Here is a 19,855-nt window from a genome sequence, read left to right as displayed (position 1 = left end):
ATTTGGTACCTGTTTTAGACCTTAGTTTGGTTAGAATAAATGCTGGTAAATAAATGTCTCTTAAAAATGTAAGGGAACACAAAAGTCTTGTTGAACATCTTTCTCCTTGTAAACCATCACTTTTGTATATTTTTAGCATAGAAGATATTATTTTGCTAATGCTCTTATACTCAAGTACCTGTATAGTTCTTTTTTTTTTTTTTTTTTAAAGTGGTAATTGTGTGTGCAGAAAGACTTAAAAAAACTTAATGCTGTCATGCAAATAAATGCCATATATAGAAAATCTGTTAGTCCATGGAAAATTTTAATCACTGTGCCTTTTGAGGGGATCAGAACAAAAATTTGCTCTGACTTAAAAGGCAGTCACTTAACAATGGTAAGCTTTGAAGGATAGATACAGTTTTGAAGAGGGGTATAAGAAATCTGCTTTTTTAGGTGCTTATGTTTGAGTTACACTCTCATAACTTTTATCTCATTTAATCTTCTTAGTAACTTGAAAAGTAGGTATGTTGTACCATTTTGCACCAGAGAGTTATGTAACATGGCCAATGTGATGCTGTAAGTAAGGAACCCAGTCTGTCCCTAAGCGCTACTGAGTTGAATCTTAGAGGCAGGGATACAGAGAACTTTGAGGGATGGGGTAAAATAACCTGGAGAAAGAGCATTCAGTGTGGCATTTGAGGCCAAGTGAGAAGTTGGGAGTAGACCAAGATAGTGGGAGAGAGGCGGTTTGGTGTGTGGTGGAGAGAGCGGCATAGCAGTGACAGGAGCTGGCAGTGGGGGTGTGCACGTTTTGATCCAGGAAAGTAACTGGATTAAAGACGGTAGGATTTGAGGAGGGTGAAAACCAGGTGGCAGGAGAGGTAACCTTCCTGCCAGTGCAGGAGACAGAAGAGACTTGGGTTCGATCCCTTGGTCAGTCGCTGGGTCTGGAAGATCCCTTGGAGGAGGGCATGGCAGCCCACTCCAGTATTCTTGCCTGGAAAATCCCGTGGACAGAGGAGCCTGGTGGGCTACAGTGCAGAGGTTGCAAAGAGTCAGACACGACTGGAGCAGCTTCACACATACCCACGATCTGGACGATCTGGTAGTAGTGTGCAGAAACACATCAAAGAAAGATGGGTCAGTCCGTGTAGAACATTGTATTGGTGATGTGACTCAGAATTAGGGGAGAGCCATGGGTGTATAAAAGAAACAGAAGTAGGAAGGAAAGGCCACAGAGGAAGGGAGCAGCAGTAAGATCTTGGCAGTGTTGGATTTGGATGAATGAGGAAATTGATACGTGCTCATGTGTCTGACAGACAGAAAGCAGAGCTTTCAAATAACTGAGGAATATGGGAAAGAAAGACAACTTGTTACGATTTCTTAGCGTAGAATTTAAATCCAGCAAATACGCATATTATCATTTTTGATATCACCTCTGATTAAGAAATAGAAAGTTGTTATACTGTCTTGACAGATTATTGCTTTCTCATCTAAATGTGCAATAATCTATATACATAGTAAAAGTGTAAATTGAAATTGATCATTACTGATCTAATTATATCATTAACTTATTTTCTTTCCCCAATGATCTTATTATTATATCTAATTGTAGAAGTCATTGAATGAACTCATCATAATAAAAGAACTCAATTTAGTACCCCTATTAAAGCTTTGTAATGGCTAATTGGTTATGTTGGAACTGATTAAAATTATGCAAGGTTACCTTATTGTAGACTATAAATAGTAGAGAATGGACTCTTTCCCAGGCCATTCATGTTGTTTTATTACTGTGTTTCTTTTACAACTGTATACTTTTAAGGAAAAGATTGTCCGGAAAAAATGTTTAATAAGCAACCATAGAGTACTTAATAGCATATGGGGTGCTGAAGAATTTGAAGGGATTAAATCCTGCCCAAGTATATCTCCCCTGAAGGTTATTGATTCTTGGAGAAAAGGCTTTGAGTAAGCAACTGATAAACCTGTTTGGAGCTAAGTGTGATTTTGTTGTGTTTTAATTTCAATAAATGCTTATTTAGTACATACTGTGTGCAAGGCACTTAAGACATGACTTAAGAGTTCTAGGGTAATTTCTGCTTACAGAGGGTTGTCTTTCTCCCTGGAGGAGTAAATGGGAGCCCACTCTTGTCTGGAGAACCCCATGAACAGAGGAGCCTGGCGGGCTGCAGTCCACTGGTGCACAAAGAGTTGGACACAGCTGGGCTACTAGCACCAGGGTTGTCTTTCTGGGAAAGGTGAAGACAGATTGAATTCTAAGCTGTTGGAGAGGATTTGGGAGAAGCGTGAGTTTGCTCAAGGCCGTTGGTAGTGAAGAGCTGGGTGAGGCCGAGAGGAGGGCTTGCCCGACTGAAGTGGATGGTGTATGTCAGAATGTCCAGCCTTCTCCACAGAGTATAATGCCTTCCAGCATTTCCTAAAGTGAACTCTTTCTTATGGGCCAGTTTGCTTCCCTTTTAGTATTGGAAATAACGAATCATGCAATTATTCTCTCAGAGAGCTTGCTTTAGAGTTTTTTGTGTGTATGTGTGTAAGTGGTTAATGTGAAAAGTGAAACCAGTTTAATTGGTTTCTAATTATTTTGTATGGGTTTTGTTTTTTATTTACTGACATTTGAAAGTGCTTCGAAAATGTGAGTCCTGATTCTCTATCTTCTCAAATGTTATTTTATATTACAGTGCTTACCAAACAGTAGCATTTATAAGACATTTTATTCTTTGGATAGTACTTTGAAAACCTAGCAATTTTTGTTTCCGTTGTGCTCTCAGTCACTGAGCAACGTTTTGCTTTCCTTCACTATGCTATACCTGCAAAATAGTTCAGCTTTCCTCTCTTCTAAGCTAAGACATACCTCCTCTTTATCCTTTGGGTATGTATTATTGATGTATATAGCAAAGCCATTCTTTTTGCTTTATTATACATAACAATACTTTAGCGGTACATGTTATCAACTAATAAATTATATCTGTGCTGAAAATTATTTAAGTTTCAAGTTATGTGAAATAAATACCTATGTAAGAAAGTTAATTGGCAGTTAAATTTACTTTACTTGATTGTAATTGCAGGAGAAGAAAGAGACAGGATAAACAGATAGCTCTGAACCACTAGAAGAATTCAAAGAGGTAGGTGAGGTCCCTAGCTTGAGGAGAAGTTAAATATAAGGAAGAGAAGTTTGGGGGGTAGATTTGAGGAGAGCTTGTCGTGGCTCAGAACCCAGCTGGGTCAGATACGCAGCGGTTGGAAAGAGGTTTCTGCTTCAGACTGAGTGGTGCCTGATTGCAGATTATAGTAGTTTCTTCTCATCTTCATCAGTTTTGACCTTATTACTTAAATCATCTTAATGCTTAGACTTGTTTTACAAGAAAAATTTTAAGGCATTAAGGGTGAGCTGTCTTCATGTAATTAGATTAAAAGGTAACCAACTTCAGGGTAGGTACAATGAGAATCAAATGGCTCATGGTTAAATTCAGTTACCAGAATTTGTTATTAGTAATTAAAAAAATTTTCATTTTGGGGAGAGTTAAAACTGTATCTCTAAGTCTTAATTTCTGTACTCAAAGGAACAGTTAAAAGACACAGGTTTTCAAGATGAGGACAGATTATAGTAGTTGCTTCTCGCCTTCATCAGTTTTGACCTTACTACTTTAATTATCTGACTTGTGAGAATATGAAAAATCTATACCACTTAATTTTTGTGTTCATTTTTTATTATGGTAAAATTTACATAAAAATTTAAAACATCTTTCAGTGTACAATTCAGTGGCATTGAGTATATTCACAGTGTTTTGAAGCCATTGCTGCTATCATTTCCAGAAGCTTTTCATCATCTTAAAATCTGTCTTTGTAGTGCTTTGTAGATATTTTATGTTTAAGTCTAAGGAAGAACGATACGACTGTTATTACTGTTTAGTGCATATTTGAGTAATTCAAAGAATCGTGTATGAATTACGTATTTCTTTCATACTCTTAATATTGGTTCTGCTAACTTGTCTTAATCATGTCCAGTGGTCATAAAATGAGAATTTGTAACTTTTAAGAAGTCACAAAGCTTTATTACCTCAGAGTCTATGACATGATCACTTAGAGGTTTCTAAAATCATAAATTTAAGTTTACAAATCAGTTTTGTCCTTGAAAATTCTGGTGGTCACTGTTGTAGAATTTATCATTCAGTTCAATTTTGAAAGAAATAATTAAAACAGATTCTTGACTATCCTTTATGTCAGTGTTTAAAAACAGAGACAACATAAAGATAGATTTGAGGTCCTCAGAAGATGCTAGAACATTGAGACAAAGACAAGAATATAGTGGTATTAAAAAATTAAAGTCAAGTGTGGGAAAAATTAAAATTGGACTTTAAAAAGATGAGAATATCAGATGATGTATTTCAGCACCTAGAAAATGTTATATTTAAGATTGTCTAAACGATTGTATCCAAAAAAAATTTTTTTTCATGTTTTAGCCTCATGTAGTAGAGATCATTGGGCAATATTTTTGCTGTTCTTTTTTTCCAAAGTTATTTCCCAAACCCAAGTCTGAATGCCACGCAACCTTCAGCCTGCTTATGCTAAGTAGCAGAACCTCTGCTGTGTGTTTGTCTCAATGCTGCCATCTAGTGATCATTGTGGGTGTCTCAACACGGAGCTTAAGGCAGCCTGCGTCACTCCTCAACACGGTACAATCTACATGCCTCCATGCCTCCGGCCACAAACCTCCCCCTACTTTTGAGAAGTCGAATAGCAGTGGGTTGCTGTGGCAGAAATCTTATTTAGTTATTGAGACCATGTAATCACTTGGAAACAGTAGTTGAGTTCAGTTGCTCAGTCGTGTCTGACTCTTTGCGACCCCATTGGACTGCAGCACACCAGGCCTTCCAGTCCATCGCCAACTCCGGGAGGTTGATCAAACTCACGTCCATCGAGTTGGTGATGCCATCCAACCATCTATCTCATCCTCTGTCGTCCCCTTTTCCTCCCGCCTTCAATCTTTTCCCAGCATCAGGGTCTTTTCCAGTGAGTCAGTTCTTCGCATCAGGTGGCCAAAGTATTGGAGTTTCAGCTTCAACATCAGTCCTTCCATTGAATATTCAGGACTGATTTTCTTTAGGATTGACTGGTTGGCTCTCCTTGCAGTCCAAGGGATTCTCAAGTCTTTTCCAACACCACAGTTCAAAAGCATCAATTCTTTGGCACTCAGCTTTCTTTATAGTCCAACTCTTACATCCACACCTGATTACTGGAAAAACCATAGCCTTGACTATCCAGACCTTTGTCAGTAAATAATGTCTCTGCTTTTCAGTATGCTGTCTAGGTTGGTCATAGCTTTTCTTCCAAGGAGCGAGTGTCTTTTAATTTCATGGCTGCAGTCACCATCTGCAGTAATTTTGGAGCCCCCTCAAATGAAGTCTCTTACTGTTTCCATTGTTTCCCCATCTATTTGCCATGAAGTGATGGGATCGGATGCCATGATCTTTGTTTTCTGAATGTTGAGTTTTAAGCCAACTTTTTTACTCTTTCACTTTCATCGAGAGGCTCTTTAGTTCTTCTCACTTTCTACCCTAAGGGTGGTGTCATCTGCCTATCTGAGGTGATTGATATTTTTCCTGGCAGTCTTGATTCCAGCTTGTTCTTCATCCAGTCCAGCATTTTGCATGATGCACTCTGCATATAAACTAAATAATCAGTAGAGTGTTTTTATATTATTGAGCTGTGCGTAACTCTGTCAGGCTCATAACTGACTCATTGTTCTCTTTCAGACAATGCTTTTCTTATTGTTTCCAGTTGTTCAGGGTAATTTAGTTAAAGCACCGAACAGCACTTTAAATGCATATTGTGTGGCAGACACTGCTCTTAGTGCAGAATACAGTCCTTAGCAAATGGAAATCATGGCTTTCATGCAGTTTGCATTGCATTGGGGGAACAAATGGTAAGATACACAGACAATATTTCAATTAGTGAGGAGAGTTTAAGAAGAAAAAATAAAGTAGGGGGGATATGAGTTTTTGTGGTTGGCAAATTGTTTTGAGGTGTTAGATGGAGTGGTCAGAGAGAGTCTTACTGAAGGCGACTTTTGAGTCGAGGTCTAAAGGATCGAGGGAAGTGCTATGCCTCCAGACAGAAGAAAAGAAGGTGCAGAGGTCTCGGAACGTCTGACTTGCAAAGAAAGAGCAAGCAGGAAGGAGTAGAGTGTGAGAGAGAGCAGTAGCAGGTGATGTTGGAGAGACCCTGTGGGTGTGTGTGTGTGGGGGGCGGGTTACAGGTCACAGCGGGTCTTGAAACTGGATGTCATTGGGCTGGATGAGAGGTGGGCGCCATGCTGCGGGCTCACTCTGGCTTCTGTGTTTAATGGTGTGTGGTGCAATTTTTTTTCCTTGTTTTAGTAGCAATAGGGATAGATTTACTTTATAGAGATATGAGAACAATGAGATAAAAGGTCTATGTTTTGACAGTTCTGAGATCAGTGATTGTATGGCATATTGTGTATCTATACATATTTTTAAAGATTTGCTCTTGGATTATCATTGTTCTTCTTTTTGTGATACAGGACGATTGAAATCAGCTGGTAGTTTACTTGGAAAATGTTATGAATATCACTACTCCAGTACATTTCAGGCTCAGCTCTTACAGTGAACAGACACAGTGTAATGTTGGCCTGTCTCAGTGATCTTCATACTCAATGATATTTTGGGGATGAGAATCATCTGGAGTTGTCATTTTTTTCACACTTCATGATATGGTTAGGGATGTGCCTGAACAAACCACACAATTAGCTGATTAGCACTTCTATTTGATCCACACAGAAAACCTCATAGATTTATGTTGTAACCTCGATGATTTATTTAAACCACTTTTTGGCTTGTAGTTCATCAGCTGAAATGACTAATTCTCAAAGTGCTATTACTCTTGCCCAAATTGTGCTTAAAAAGTGCCCTGAAATTAAAAAAAAAAAAAAAATCCCTGGAATTATCAGTTACGTTACAATATCATGATCACTGTTGGTAATAGTATTTCTCTACGGGTTCTGTTTTTTTTTTTGGTAGCTAAAATGTTTATTATTTTTATGCCTGGTCTTACGAGGTCAGAGGAGCAGCACCCCCGGTGTGACGTGGTTAGGTCCAGGAGGTGACGCTGTGCCGCCCTGTGTCACATGTGTTTTCTGCTGTGAAGTACCTGTTGAAATCTTCTGTCTTTTCCTGACTGACATGTGAGGGTTTTTATGTATGTCGTGCTGGATATGAACATTGCTTAGTTAAATGTGTGTTAAGATCTGCCTTTCCGTGGCTTGCCTCTTCGCTGCTTTGATGGTGTCTCTCTGGTCTTCCACCCTTCTCTGTTCCCTACCCCCGAGTTACCCGTCAGTTCCTGCAGATCTGCCTTTTATATTCCTCTTATGTCTCTTCTCCAGTCCTTTTGTCAGTGCCTCAATGCAGGCCTTTGTTACTCACGGCCTGGATCATATGTAGATCGTATTCCTTCCCATCCATTTCCAGCCACTTACACAGTGACTTTTTAAAACTTCAAATCTTGCTCATATCATTCCTCTGTTAAAGTCTTCTAGACGTCCTGGGAGGCTGCAGCATAAAGCTCAAACCTCATGACCTTACTTCTGCCTTCTTTAGAGGTTACTTCAAGCTTCTGCTCCTATGTAACGTCTTTGCCAGGTTTATTCCCTGGTTCTTTTTAAAGGAAGGACGTGGTTGTCTTTACCACAGCCACAGTTGTTAAAGGACAACTTCCAGCTGTTCATCTCTCATTTCATGTCTTGGCTGAGCAATACTGTTAGTTTGCTTGTGTTGGACGTTTTTACATTGATGTACCGTTGAGCTCTCTCACTAGTCTGTTTATTTTCCAGGCTTTCTCCTCTGCCAGCCCCTTACGTATTGGTGTTCTTGGCTCTCCTTTCCACCTGTTCTCCATGGGAAAACCCATTAGCTGATGGCGTTATGGCTGTTTTGTATGTGTAGTCAGCCCTCAGGGTATCTGCAGGTTCTGGGTTCCAGTTTCAACTGATTTGGATCCACAGTTGGTTGAATTCAAGGATGTGGAACCCAGGGATATGGAGGGCTGACTATGACTTCTAGATTTTAATTTCCAGGTCAACCTTTCTCTTGAACTCCAGATCCATGGACATTGCTCTTTGGATGTTTGATAGGCATTTTAAGCTCTATTAAGACCCAACTAAGCTCATACCACCCGCCTCCCAAATCTGATTCTCTGTGAGTCTGTATTTTCTTTTCACATCCCCTTCAGGTGTGCCCGGCCTGTCAGATAACTCTAGGAAGCCTTTCCCTGACCCCACTTGCACCTGCTTGATCACTTGGTCCTGTGTTTTCCATTGTTGTACTTCTGTCCTGATACCTGTGGACGTTGCATCTGTTCTCCCCGCTAGACTGAAAGCGTCTGGAGGGCTTTGTGTCACTGTCCTGCACCAAGCTTAGCGTAGAGAGGTAGCTGAGAGTACCTCCCGATGAAACACACCTGAAATCAGACTCGCCGTCTCTTTCCTTTCCTCCTGACTTTCTTCTCTAGGATGACGTTCATGGTTGATGATGTCACCAGCTTTTCAGTTAAGTTGTTGTTGTTCAGCTGCTGGGTCGAGTCATGGTTAACTCATTTCCTTTTCTGTTACTTCCACAGCTGGTTGCTTTCTGAGCCGGTAGCTAGTTTTTCATTTCCATTCCTTTTTCCCCAGTCTGCCTTTTTTATTGCCACTAGGTTTATTTTTCTCAAGTACAGGTGATCGTCTCTTGGTTCAGTAACGTTGTTCTTCTTTTCTGCAGGGTGAAGTCCAATTTCTTTATAAGATTTTCAGTGGCAATCTTAAAGAACTGATCTAGTCTCTCTGTCTCGTCCCCCCACGCCCCCCACCCCCGCTTATCACAGAAACTGTATCTTTAAAGTACTAGCCTTGGCAGACTGTACCCCGAAGTCTACCTTGTTTATACTACATGTATTGCCCTTCTGTCCATCCACTGCTGTGGAGGAACCTAGAGACCTAGGTTTAAACCTGCGTTTAACAATTACTATCAGTTGTCCTTGGACAGACTTCTTAGATTACCGTAACACATATGTATTAAGTACTGGCACTAATATGTATTGTCTTCCTCATTCAACCCATCTCTTCGGGCCCACTACTGGAATTTATTTTCCCATTTGCACAGAGCTCTGTTTGCCTCATTGCACTAATGACTTCTGCTTTTCTTTATGATTGTTACTACTTTTCTCTTATATCACATGCCTTGTAAAGGCTAATACTGTGATTTCTTGTACTTAATTTTGTTGAATTTTTCATTCTTAGGTAGTTGATTTGCTTTGTTTAACCCATATTGTGTCCTTTAGTTTCTAAGTGACCAACTGATTGGGGTATGAGGTTTTGGACCAAAGTTGCCAGTGTCAGGACCCTTTGTAAAGATGTAGCCAAAGCAGGCTTGGTAAAAACCCATCTACTTTGTGAGTTGGAAATTTTGGAGGGGTATACATTTGTCCCAAAGTTATATGCAACTCTTAAAGGAATTTAAAATGGTACTTTTACTGTCTTTATGTTAGCACTAAGGAAAAGCCCCAGTACTGAGGGAATTGTGTTTTTCTTTACAGCCAGTTGCTGAACCAATCCCCATCTGTAGTTTCTGTCTTGGCACAAAAGAGCAAAACCGAGAAAAGAAGCCAGAGGAACTCATCTCCTGTGCGGACTGCGGCAACAGTGGTAGGTGACCCCCTGTGTGCCGTCTCACGGGGCTTGTCCGGCAAGAGGATGTTTAACTCGAAATTGTATACTTGATCTTTAAGAGAGTAACATTTACATTTGATTCTGGTTTTAGGTACCTGAGATGAGCTTCTAGATGAGGGAGGAGTTTAAATGTATAATTGAAATGTTTTATTCAGTTAACTTAAATCAGGTCTTAGTAGCTGTTTTTTATAGAAAGCTTTTCATAAACTTCTTTTTTTTCTCTGTTAGTCTTTATATTTCACTCTCCAGCATCTGTTCAAATCACAGCAGTCAGTTGGAATTTATTACTGGTTTCTTTAATAATCACTGCTTACCCTTGATTTACGCCTCGGCCTTTGTGAATAGAACCAGGATGATAACAGATTTGATTTTTTTTTTTTTTTTTTACATAAACTTCCAATATGTCATATTGAGAAACAGAGTGTTGACTGCAGTTTAGTGAGCTGTGTGAAATTTGGGGCTCTAAAAAGGATTTTTCAAAGAGTCTCCTAATTTGTTAATTTCAGAGATATTCCTTGTCTACCTTTTAAGAACTTATGAAGCTTTGTAGTATCTTTGATCATTGGCTTAATATTCAGTGTTTTATACCAGTAACAAACAGGATTTAGTCCAGAAAGCAGAAAACACTATGTGCTTCAAGAGGAGGGGAATTTAATACCAGAATAAGGTTTTTCGTAAGACTGTTGGAAGGGCTGAAGAGGCAAGCTCTGGACGGGCTTCGAGGCCTGGTTCCTGGGACGTGGCAGAGGTGCCCATCAGAGAGAAGGAGCAGGTGGAGTGGCATCGTCTCTTACACTTAGTGAGCAGTCACACGGTCACTGCTGAGAGTCCTGTCTGGGGCGGGAGAGGACTGCGCAGGGCGTGAGCTGGTGGTGGCGCCAGGAAGGCTGCTTGTCCGTCACGGCCACCAAGGAAGAAAGTGGTCAAGTGCATGAAATTTGGGTGTTTTCCAAATTGAGAGCTGAAGTACCCCAAATTTTAAACAGGAAGAATTGTTTCAGAAAAATAATTGTGTTAAACATTGGGCAAAGGGCCAAAAGCTATAAAGAGCGCATTTACATTTTTAAAGTCCAAGGGGCAAAGGCAATGAATAGGTCGTTTATATGAGAGAAATTAAGAGTTGAGCACATTAAAAATGTTTTCCCCAAATAATAATAGGAAGGCCCACCAAAGCAACAGTGAAGTGTTATTTTAGAGCTTTTATAAAGCTTGAAAGATAAGAGAGCCCAAACTGGAGCTGATAAAATTGTGATAAAATGTTTGTACGCGGCTGATGTCCCTGGATGTTACATCGTAGGGCTTGGAGCATGTTTTGGCAGGGCAGATCTACCTCTCAAGCTACAGAAATGTTTATTTCCTTTCTCTTGCCAATTCCTCTTTTAGGAATTTATTCTAAGGAATTAACTTAAAAGAAGGAAAGAATCTGTAATCATGAAATAATTCATTTTAGTGTTCTAATAACTGTTATGGGCTAATTGTGTCAATATTTACAACAGGCAGATGATCAGGTAGGTTCTTGTGTGTCAACTCTGGAGTATAATCAGTTTAAGGAATGTAAATATAAAGTTTGCTTGAATAAAATAATGAAAAGCAGAGCAAAGCTGTACATATCCTGTAATTAAAACCATGCAAGGGCTTTAGTTAGTTTAGAAAGGAAAAGTAGAACATGGAAATAGCTCTTCTGGGATGATGAGATTATAGATGAGATTTTTTATACTTCTCCCATCTTCCTTGGATGTTAGTGATGTTTTGATGATAAATTTCTTATCATCTCTTAAAAAAGAAAATTTATTGATAGAAAAGAGAAAGATAATTTAGCCAACCCTGTCTCTCACTGAAGAAAAGGAAACATAACCAATTTTTAGAGGAAATGGATAAATGTTTTCAGAGTTACGAGCAAATTGGCTATCCTAAGTTTTTGAGAATCAAACTGATTATAACTCTTGAGAGAGGAAACTTTTTTTTTTTCTGTTACTGTTAATTCTGATCACAGTAGAAACATTGCTTAGGTTTTAGTTTTATCTTGAGTGCCTTAAATCATGAGCACATAACTCACTTTTAAATGATGGGATTTTAAAAATTTATTAGTTATAAACATAACATGTTATTGTTTAAAAAATGAGAGCACAGAAGGGTATAAAGTAAAATGTAAAATCCTTTTCCTGAAAAATATTTATAGCTCTGTAGCCTAGGATGTTACAGGTGTAAACAGTTTCTGTGTTTATTCTTCCAGAAATGGCCAAGGCTTGTTAGGTATTCATATACACAGGACCATGTGTACACACACAGTACTTTAATTAATGCAGCCTTAATACAACTTTGGAATTTTTCAAGTTTTTTAGTAATCAGATTGGGAGGGGGTGATGTATGTGGCACGCAGAAAACTGAACTGGAGCGCCAAGGCCTGATGCGACGGGTGTGGCACGCTTCCAGGAGCTTCTTGTTTTCCTCGGTGTTCCGATTTAAGATAATTGCCTTTTCCGACAACATTTCTTTTACACAGCTGCAGAATGACCCTTGATTGCTTCGTTTGCCAATTCTCGCCTTTTATCAGGTCACCCGTCCTGTTTGAAGTTCTCCCCGGAGCTGACGGTCAGAGTGCAGGCCCTGCGGTGGCAGTGCATCGAGTGCAAGACGTGCAGCTCCTGCCGGGACCAGGGCAAGAACGCGGTGGGTGTCTTTCCTTCCATTGGTATGTTTCACTTAGGAGTAGGGTGTGCCACTGGCGTTTTCCTCTGTGTGTGTTTGATTGTTTTCAGTCACTTGGTTCAGCGGAGTTTAGAATAGTAGCCTCTTATAAAAATTCACATCATTAGTCTAGAATACTTGCTCAGTGATGATTGAGCGAGCATTGGCTAACTCTTGAATAATTTCTAGGCAGTTTTCTACCCCACTTGCCAGTTTTTTTGGCCAAACTGTGCAGCTTATGGGATCTTAGTTCCCTGACAAGGATCGAACCTGGGTCCCCCAGCCGTGGAAGCACAGAGTCCTCGCCCCTGGACTGCCAGGGAATTCCCAGATTTCTTGGTAGTTACTAAAGCACTTTAATTGTATGTTTGCAGAGAGACTAGCTACTTTAAAGAAATACTTGGGAAATTTGAGTCTTATGGAGGTATTCATTTAGGAATGATCAGTTATATTAATTATAGTCATCTTTCTCTCTCTTTTATTAAAGCAGACTAAAAATGTTAGCTTGTGTCTGGCTACTGGATGCACATTTCTTTAGAACTAATGAAACTTTAGGTCCTTATTAAAGTTGGATGAAGCAAAACCTTTTGCTAACTCAGGCTATGCATTTACTCAACTACTGCAGATTAAGGGAACTTTTATTATTGGGTAACTCATCTCCTTTGTGGAAAGGAGCCTCCTAGGTTTCATGAAGTCATGATCCTAACATGTTTCTGTTTCATTTGATTGAGCAGAGCTGTTCTTTCTCTGCTTTAGGATAACATGCTCTTTTGTGATTCCTGTGACCGGGGTTTTCACATGGAATGTTGTGATCCGCCACTCACTCGGATGCCAAAAGGTAAGAAGTACTTTCTGAAATCAAGGTGATAAGGGGCAGGTTGGTGAAAGCGCCTTTTCATCTACTTTGTTAAAGTGAAATAATAGCTTGCCTCTTTCTCCTTTGGGTTGTCTTGAGTGGAGAGTTGTCACCGTAAAGATGGGGACAGTCTCCTGACGTTCTTATGTGGTGTGGGTTTAGTATTAGTTTCCTCTGTTTTCAGTGTTTACGCATCCATGAGGTGAAGGTGTCCATTTACCGATTTTTGCCAGCCCTGTAGCTAGAGGGCAAAATACTTTACTTTTATAATACTTTGAAATATTTATTTCTTGAAGAAGTAAAACTCTATTAGGTCATGTTGATTATATCACCTTTGAGGGGCTTAAAGCTATTAAAGCCTCTGGTTTATTGAAAACCTCAAAAAAATTTACAATATTTTGCAAGCAAACAAATGCCCAAATCAGAAGAATACAGCTTAAAAATGTTATTTTATTCTTTTGACTCTTGTTCCCTGAAAGGTATTTACTTGAGATATACTTGCCTGTTGGTTGGACTTCCACATTATCATATGCTTGCAGTTTCTTCAAAAAAATCATTAGTCGTCTCTGCTTTGTCTTATCATAAATTCCATTTTCAACTCAGGTTTTTGTGATTTATAGACTTTTTAAGTAAAATGCTTGTGAGATACTTTCTGTCTCTTTGAGGAAGTGTTTCCTGCTGATGGAAAGGGACCCAGCCCGAGTTGTAGCCAAGTTATTCCACTTCAGGATTTTACTTGCGCCCTCTGTGTGGCTATTGATGGTTACCATTTGAAGAGTCACATTTGTATGTTCTGGAAGAACAAGTGTCCGCTCTTCCTACCTCTTCCATTTACTGGAAATGTGGGCAGAGGCCTTCTGAGAATCCTTCCAGATAGTAGAAATTTTCTTAGGACTTCATTCCTGTGTATTTAATGTCTACAAAAGAAGTTTTATGGCAGCTTACAGCAGGAAACACTTTATTTTGAAATAATTTCAGACTTACAAAAACATGGTAAAAACAGTACAGAGAGTTCTCATTGTACCATTTACTCAGCTCTCCCAAAGGTTGTTCCCTCTTGGTGTATCACAGCAGGGATGTATTGTACAGTTTGTCTTCTTACTGGTGGTGGTAACTTGGGTCACTTGTTTATAGTGGAGAACTTGACAGACACCTTACAATTACTCTTTTTTTTGCTTTGCAATTCCTTTAGCGTCAATTATTGCTAATTTTTACTCTGGTGTTTTTTGGCATAGTGATGATTTTTTTATTTCCATCATTTCTTCTTCGCTTACTAACTGGAATTTAGCTGTAAGAAAGAGGGATCACTTTCTCGCATGTATTTATTCAACTGTTTTAATCATTATGGTTCATAGATACTTACTTTATTCTGTGAATTATTGTCCATTGCTGTGATTATTCCTTTTTCCTTCGGTTCACCCAGATTTGGCCATTGGGAGCTCCTACAAGTTGGCTCCTGGGTCATTTTGACACGGCTTCATTATCTGTTGAGCACGTCTTTATTTTCTGGCACCACAAGCTGTTCTAGGTTATCTTGTATTTTCCCCGCTCCAGTCCTGGACTCAACCATTTCTCTGTGGAAACCTGGCATCTTTTCTTGCAGAATAGGAATTAGAAACCCCTGTATGAGTGCTGGCTATGAAGTCAGCACCCGTGGACTTCAGCCGTGTGTGGCCTTCGGGAGTCTCTCCCAGTTGTTTGTAGGGTTTTCTGTGTATGTGTTTTCATGTTTGTTTTTCTGGGGGCTTTTATCAGATTTTCAAGTAAGAGTCCTTGACCTGAAAGAGGTTAAGAGTTCCTGGCTTAGACTGTCTGAACTCCTTCAGTGGATATATATCTATTGGGCTTTTATGTGGAATTTTCTTTCTTTATAGGCATGTGGATATGTCAGATATGTCGACCTAGGAAAAAAGGAAGAAAACTTCTACAGAAGAAGGCAGCACAGATAAAACGGCGCTATGCTAATCCAATAGGACGTCCAAAAAACAGGTTAAAGAAACAAAACACGGTGTAAGTTGTACTTGTGGCAAGGTGAGGGGAGAAGAGGATAGGGCCTTCTCTGTAGTGCAGGGTTCACTTGTTTGCATTTGGAAAAGGAGGTTGACTTTTATATAATAATAATAATGGCTAATGCTTATTGAGCCCTTACGAGCGGGCCGGGGCACCCACTGTTCTAAGTGCTTTACGTGTATTATATCATTTAATTCTCCTGACAGCCCACGGGAGTAGGAACTGTTGGCACTCTCATTTTTTCAAAGGAGGAAGCTATAGCATAGAGCAGTAACTTGCATAGTTTATAGTAAGTGTTGAACTGAGATTAAAACCCCAGGCTGGCACCAAAGTCTGGCTGTTAACTGTTACCTTAAATTTTCTCTTTTACCTGAAAAACAAGGAAGAAAAAATTACGTTATTGAAGCATTTCAAAGATTCTTCTCTTAATGTTATCTCAGTAGTTTGTGTTATATGTACAAATTGCTGGATAGCTTCTCTTATTGGTCATAGTTAAGTTCCATTTCTATGTCCTAAAGTAAAATAATGTGAATTTTTTTTTCACCTATTAGCAGAAATCAGGAATATAATTATCTCTTGTAGACTAGAAAACTGGATTAGGTCTAGAGGAGGTGGAGCAAGATTCAGTAGCTAATTTTGTCTTTTGTTTTGAAGTATCTCTCCAGTAATTCACTTTTGATGATATGTAAACTACCTTTAAGCCTGTCAACCTTTCATAAAATTTACCCACCTTTTCTACACTTTGAGACTATCTTGAAGGTGATAAAACTGAAGTGAATGGGCATTAGCAGCTTGAAATACAAAGAACCAGTACTGTAATTCATGCTTTTAAATCTTAAATCAAGCTTTAATTTTCCTATAAAAAGATCTTTTGAATCCTGGCTTGCAGAGAGTAACCCATCCTTATTGTTGAGAGGTAAGAGTCTAACTCTGAGTTGGTGCAGAGATCCTAGGAAGAGCCTTCATACCGGGAAGGGTCTTAGGTTTTCTCTGGTACAACTCTCATTGTGTAGATAAAGACACTATTGTTTAGAGAGAATGTGATTTCCCCAGGATGTGCAGCTAGTAAGTGGCAGAGTTATGACTCAAATATGCTGTCTGACTCCTGGCCTAGGATTCTTTTCATTATAAAATGCATAGGCTTCCCAGAAGTGGATGTTTCTAATAATATTACTTCTTAATCATATAATATTTATTACAGTTTATGGACTATTCTTAACAATATGGATTTTAAAAATACAGTTGTAGATATTTACTATGTGTTATGCATTAAACAGAAACCTTATAAAGATTTCTTTTTAATAGCTCCCCCTTTCCCTGTTTGATTCCTTAGGTCAAAAGGTCCCTTCAGCAAAGTTCGAACAGGCCCTGGAAGGGGTCGGAAACGTAAAATCACCCTCTCCAGCCAGTCAGCGTCGTCATCAGAAGAAGGATACCTAGAGCAAATAGATGGCTTGGACTTCTGCAGAGATGGCAGTGTCCCCTTGAAGTTCAATAAGAAAACCAAAGGGCTCATCGATGGCCTTACCAAATTCTTTACCCCTTCTCCCGATGGGCGGAAGCCTCGGGGGGAAGTGGTAGACTACTCTGAGCAATACAGAGTTAGGAAAAAGGGCAACAGAAAACCAAGCACTTCAGATTGGCCCACAGGTAAAGTCTGCTCGCTTGGAAACAAAAAGTATTCCACAGTCTATTATTTGGAATAACACTACTTACCTGGAGTAGATTTATATTTGATTTATTAAAAATTGGTCTTGGAATATGAGAATATGTTCAAGGTCATGTATTTAGGTGATACTCAGGTGATAAAAATGGCAGGAATTTAGAGCCTAGAGATGAAGCTGGAGAATGGACAAGTAGGAGTTTTAGACAAAAGAAGATGCTTTTTTTGGTGGAAGCACAAAGAATCTACCTACAGAAATGTGGAGTATAACCTTGACTCAGGGATAATTTTATATTTCATAAGTTACTAAATAAATCATGTGATGAACTTCATGATGCTTGTTTTTATTCCTGGAAGGAAACTGCAAAGAGTGTAGATAAATGGACTGTTGTTAATCTGAGCATAAGTGAAAGACCAAATTATTTGTAAATATGATGAGGTTCATTGATTTTTTACTTCAGATCTTGGCAGATACAGTTGTAATTTTTCATGGATTATACTTAGAGAACCACAGCTTTAGACCATTTGCCTACGTTTCAGGCTAAGTTCCCTCATTTTCAGCTTAGATAAGATCTGTGAAGAAGAGTTAAAAGTATAGCAGATAGTTCAAGTCAGAGGAGACAGTGTTGATGAGCTGGTCTCACCGCTCTGGAGCTGAGAGCACCCAGTCGTGTGAAGGAAGTAGAAAGGGCTGTGAGCAGAGTCGAAGAGTGAGAGTGGGCTCTGAGGTCACGGGCTGTGTGTGCCCGGGTGGTGCCTCATGGGCTGCAGGGGGCGGTCTGAACTCTGATTCCTTCCCCCGACTGTCCCACTGGGGATTGTACTCCCCACTCTGTATCATTCCTGCTTCTGTAAAGGATGGACTGGGCCACTGCAGGAGGGAAAGATCCTCATCCTTGTCAGATCCGCCCCCCTTTTGTGCTGTATTGATTGACTTTTCACCTGAGTGGCAATCAACTAAATTACAGTTTAGGCTTTTACTTTTCATGTCTTTATCAGCCATGTAGACTGAAGATAAGGCCCACTCTGAGTACATTTATCTGAGAAAACATGCAGGCCATTCAGGTTGGACTTAGGAAAGAATCTCATAAAGCAGAGGGTGATAAAAGGCATTTCTGAATTAACCATTTCACTGGAGGTAGATTATTACAACAGTCTACTGGAAAGTGTTAGAAATTTTCTATCAGAGCAAATGTATCGAGTGCGTGGAGAACCATTGCCGAGTCTCAGGCATGACTTTGGCTTTGACAGGCTCTGTCATTTTCTCTCTGAGCTGTAGTTCAGGAGGCAGCCTGCACCGTCTTGTAGCACGGGGAGTGCTGTACCCGATCTGGGCCTGCATCCCTGTGTCACGCACTAGGGGGCAGTGAAGGCGCAGAGTATCTGCAGATCAGACGTGTATTTTTCAGTTTAGGAATATCGTCAAGTGAGCCCCTGTCCTTTTTCTTCTTCCACGAAATGAGTAACTGTGTATACAGTTGGTTTTTTAAGAGAACTGTCACACATTCAGAGAAGAGGCAGGACCACATTGGTGTTATTCTCAAACGCAAAGGCTGATGAGCTGCTTGATACCCCAGTACTCCTCTCACTCGTGTCTCTACCCATTTGAGGAAGGTGCGTCATTTAGTGAACGCTTATTTTAATTTCTCGTTCTTTCCCAAAGGGTTACCACCTGTGCTCCCCAGGCTTTGGAGTTTGTGCTTTAAATGGGCACCCAGAACGGGAGGCGAGTTGAGGAGTTGGCACTGGGCATCAGTTAAAATAGCCACTTGAAATAGACCATTTTGTTGAGATAAGAATGCATTGGCCTTAGGAAGAACTGTGGAATCATTGAGAATTTTAACAGGAGCAAACTTTCCTTGTTTTGCTCTAAAGTGATGAAAATTATGTCTTGCTATAACATAAACTTCTTCCATACTACCAAAGAATGAAAAAGCAACATTTACATGTTGACATGTGTTAAAAGTTTTGTATTCTTGTTATTTCAAAATAGACTGCATATTCCTTAGACCTTTTTCCTGTTTTACTTTTTTTAATATATGTATGTATATGCTGAAATGCAAACTTGTTTAATGAAGTTTAAATTTAGTTATGTAATACTTTTAAAAAGCTTTAACTCAATTCAGGGTTTTCACTATAAGGCAGATACAATGTGTACATATCCTTTATTGACTAGTATCTTTCTGGAAGTCAGCTTAGTGCTGTCCTCTTTTACATAAATAATATTAAGACACTTGAAATTTGTTCCAGTTCGTGTGCTGAACTCATGATGGCATCAGTAACATGTAAGCCCTTTCTTAACGTGCAGACAATCAGGATGGCTGGGATGGCAAACAAGAAAGCGAGGACCGGCTTTTCGGGAGCCAGGAAATCATGACTGAGAAGGATATGGAATTATTTCGTGACATCCAAGAACAAGCACTGCAGGTAAAGTTGAGTATTCAGATTGGACAGTCAGTTTGTTCCTGGTGAGAAACAAAGGATTACTTGTCTTGTGGGTGACGCGGTAGTAGTGTGTTTGTGCATCTGATCTGCTGTGGTTTGTGCACGTGCACTGTTTGTGGTTAAGCTGTTCTTCCCAAACAAACCCGTGGTAACTGGTTTGGGTTTGCAGGTAAACACATTGCTTTAACTGCCAGTATCAAATGAGCTTGGTTTATTTTCTGTCTTATATGAAGAAGAGTTTAGGATTTGACTGGCAAACAAACAAAAAACAAACCTCTCTCAAGTGATGAAACACATATTCATTAACTCAGGAAATATTTATTAAATGCTTGTGCCTTAATCCTTTGTTGACACATAGCAAGATATAAATGTGCAGACACAGAGCCTGCTTATGTGCCAGCTCCTGGAGATGCCAAAGTAAATGACAGGATTCCTTCTCCAGCCAGGAGAGACTTGTAAATAGATAATT

The 19,855-nt window shown here is 39.6% G+C and overlaps 1 protein-coding gene across 2 annotated transcripts in view; it reads left to right on the top strand.

Annotated features, from left to right (window-relative positions):
* The window catches only part of KAT6A (lysine acetyltransferase 6A), a 107,004-nt gene that overhangs the window by 43,890 nt on the left and 43,259 nt on the right, over positions 1–19,855 (top strand). The window contains exons 3-8 of one of the 2 annotated variants that reach the window (XM_061134684.1): positions 9,592–9,700; positions 12,279–12,394; positions 13,169–13,250; positions 15,143–15,278; positions 16,612–16,928; positions 19,250–19,368. In XM_061134684.1, the coding sequence (XP_060990667.1) occupies positions 9,592–9,700; positions 12,279–12,394; positions 13,169–13,250; positions 15,143–15,278; positions 16,612–16,928; positions 19,250–19,368 (879 nt within the window). The remainder of the gene's footprint in view (positions 1–9,591; positions 9,701–12,278; positions 12,395–13,168; positions 13,251–15,142; positions 15,279–16,611; positions 16,929–19,249; positions 19,369–19,855) is intronic. The other variant, XM_061134685.1, reaches the window with a different exon arrangement.

This window comes from Dama dama, chromosome 32, assembly GCF_033118175.1.
Source record: "Dama dama isolate Ldn47 chromosome 32, ASM3311817v1, whole genome shotgun sequence".
NCBI lineage: Eukaryota > Metazoa > Chordata > Mammalia > Artiodactyla > Cervidae > Dama > Dama dama.
Note: the sequence above shows the minus strand (reverse complement) of the source record. Positions and strands in the feature narration are given on the sequence as shown.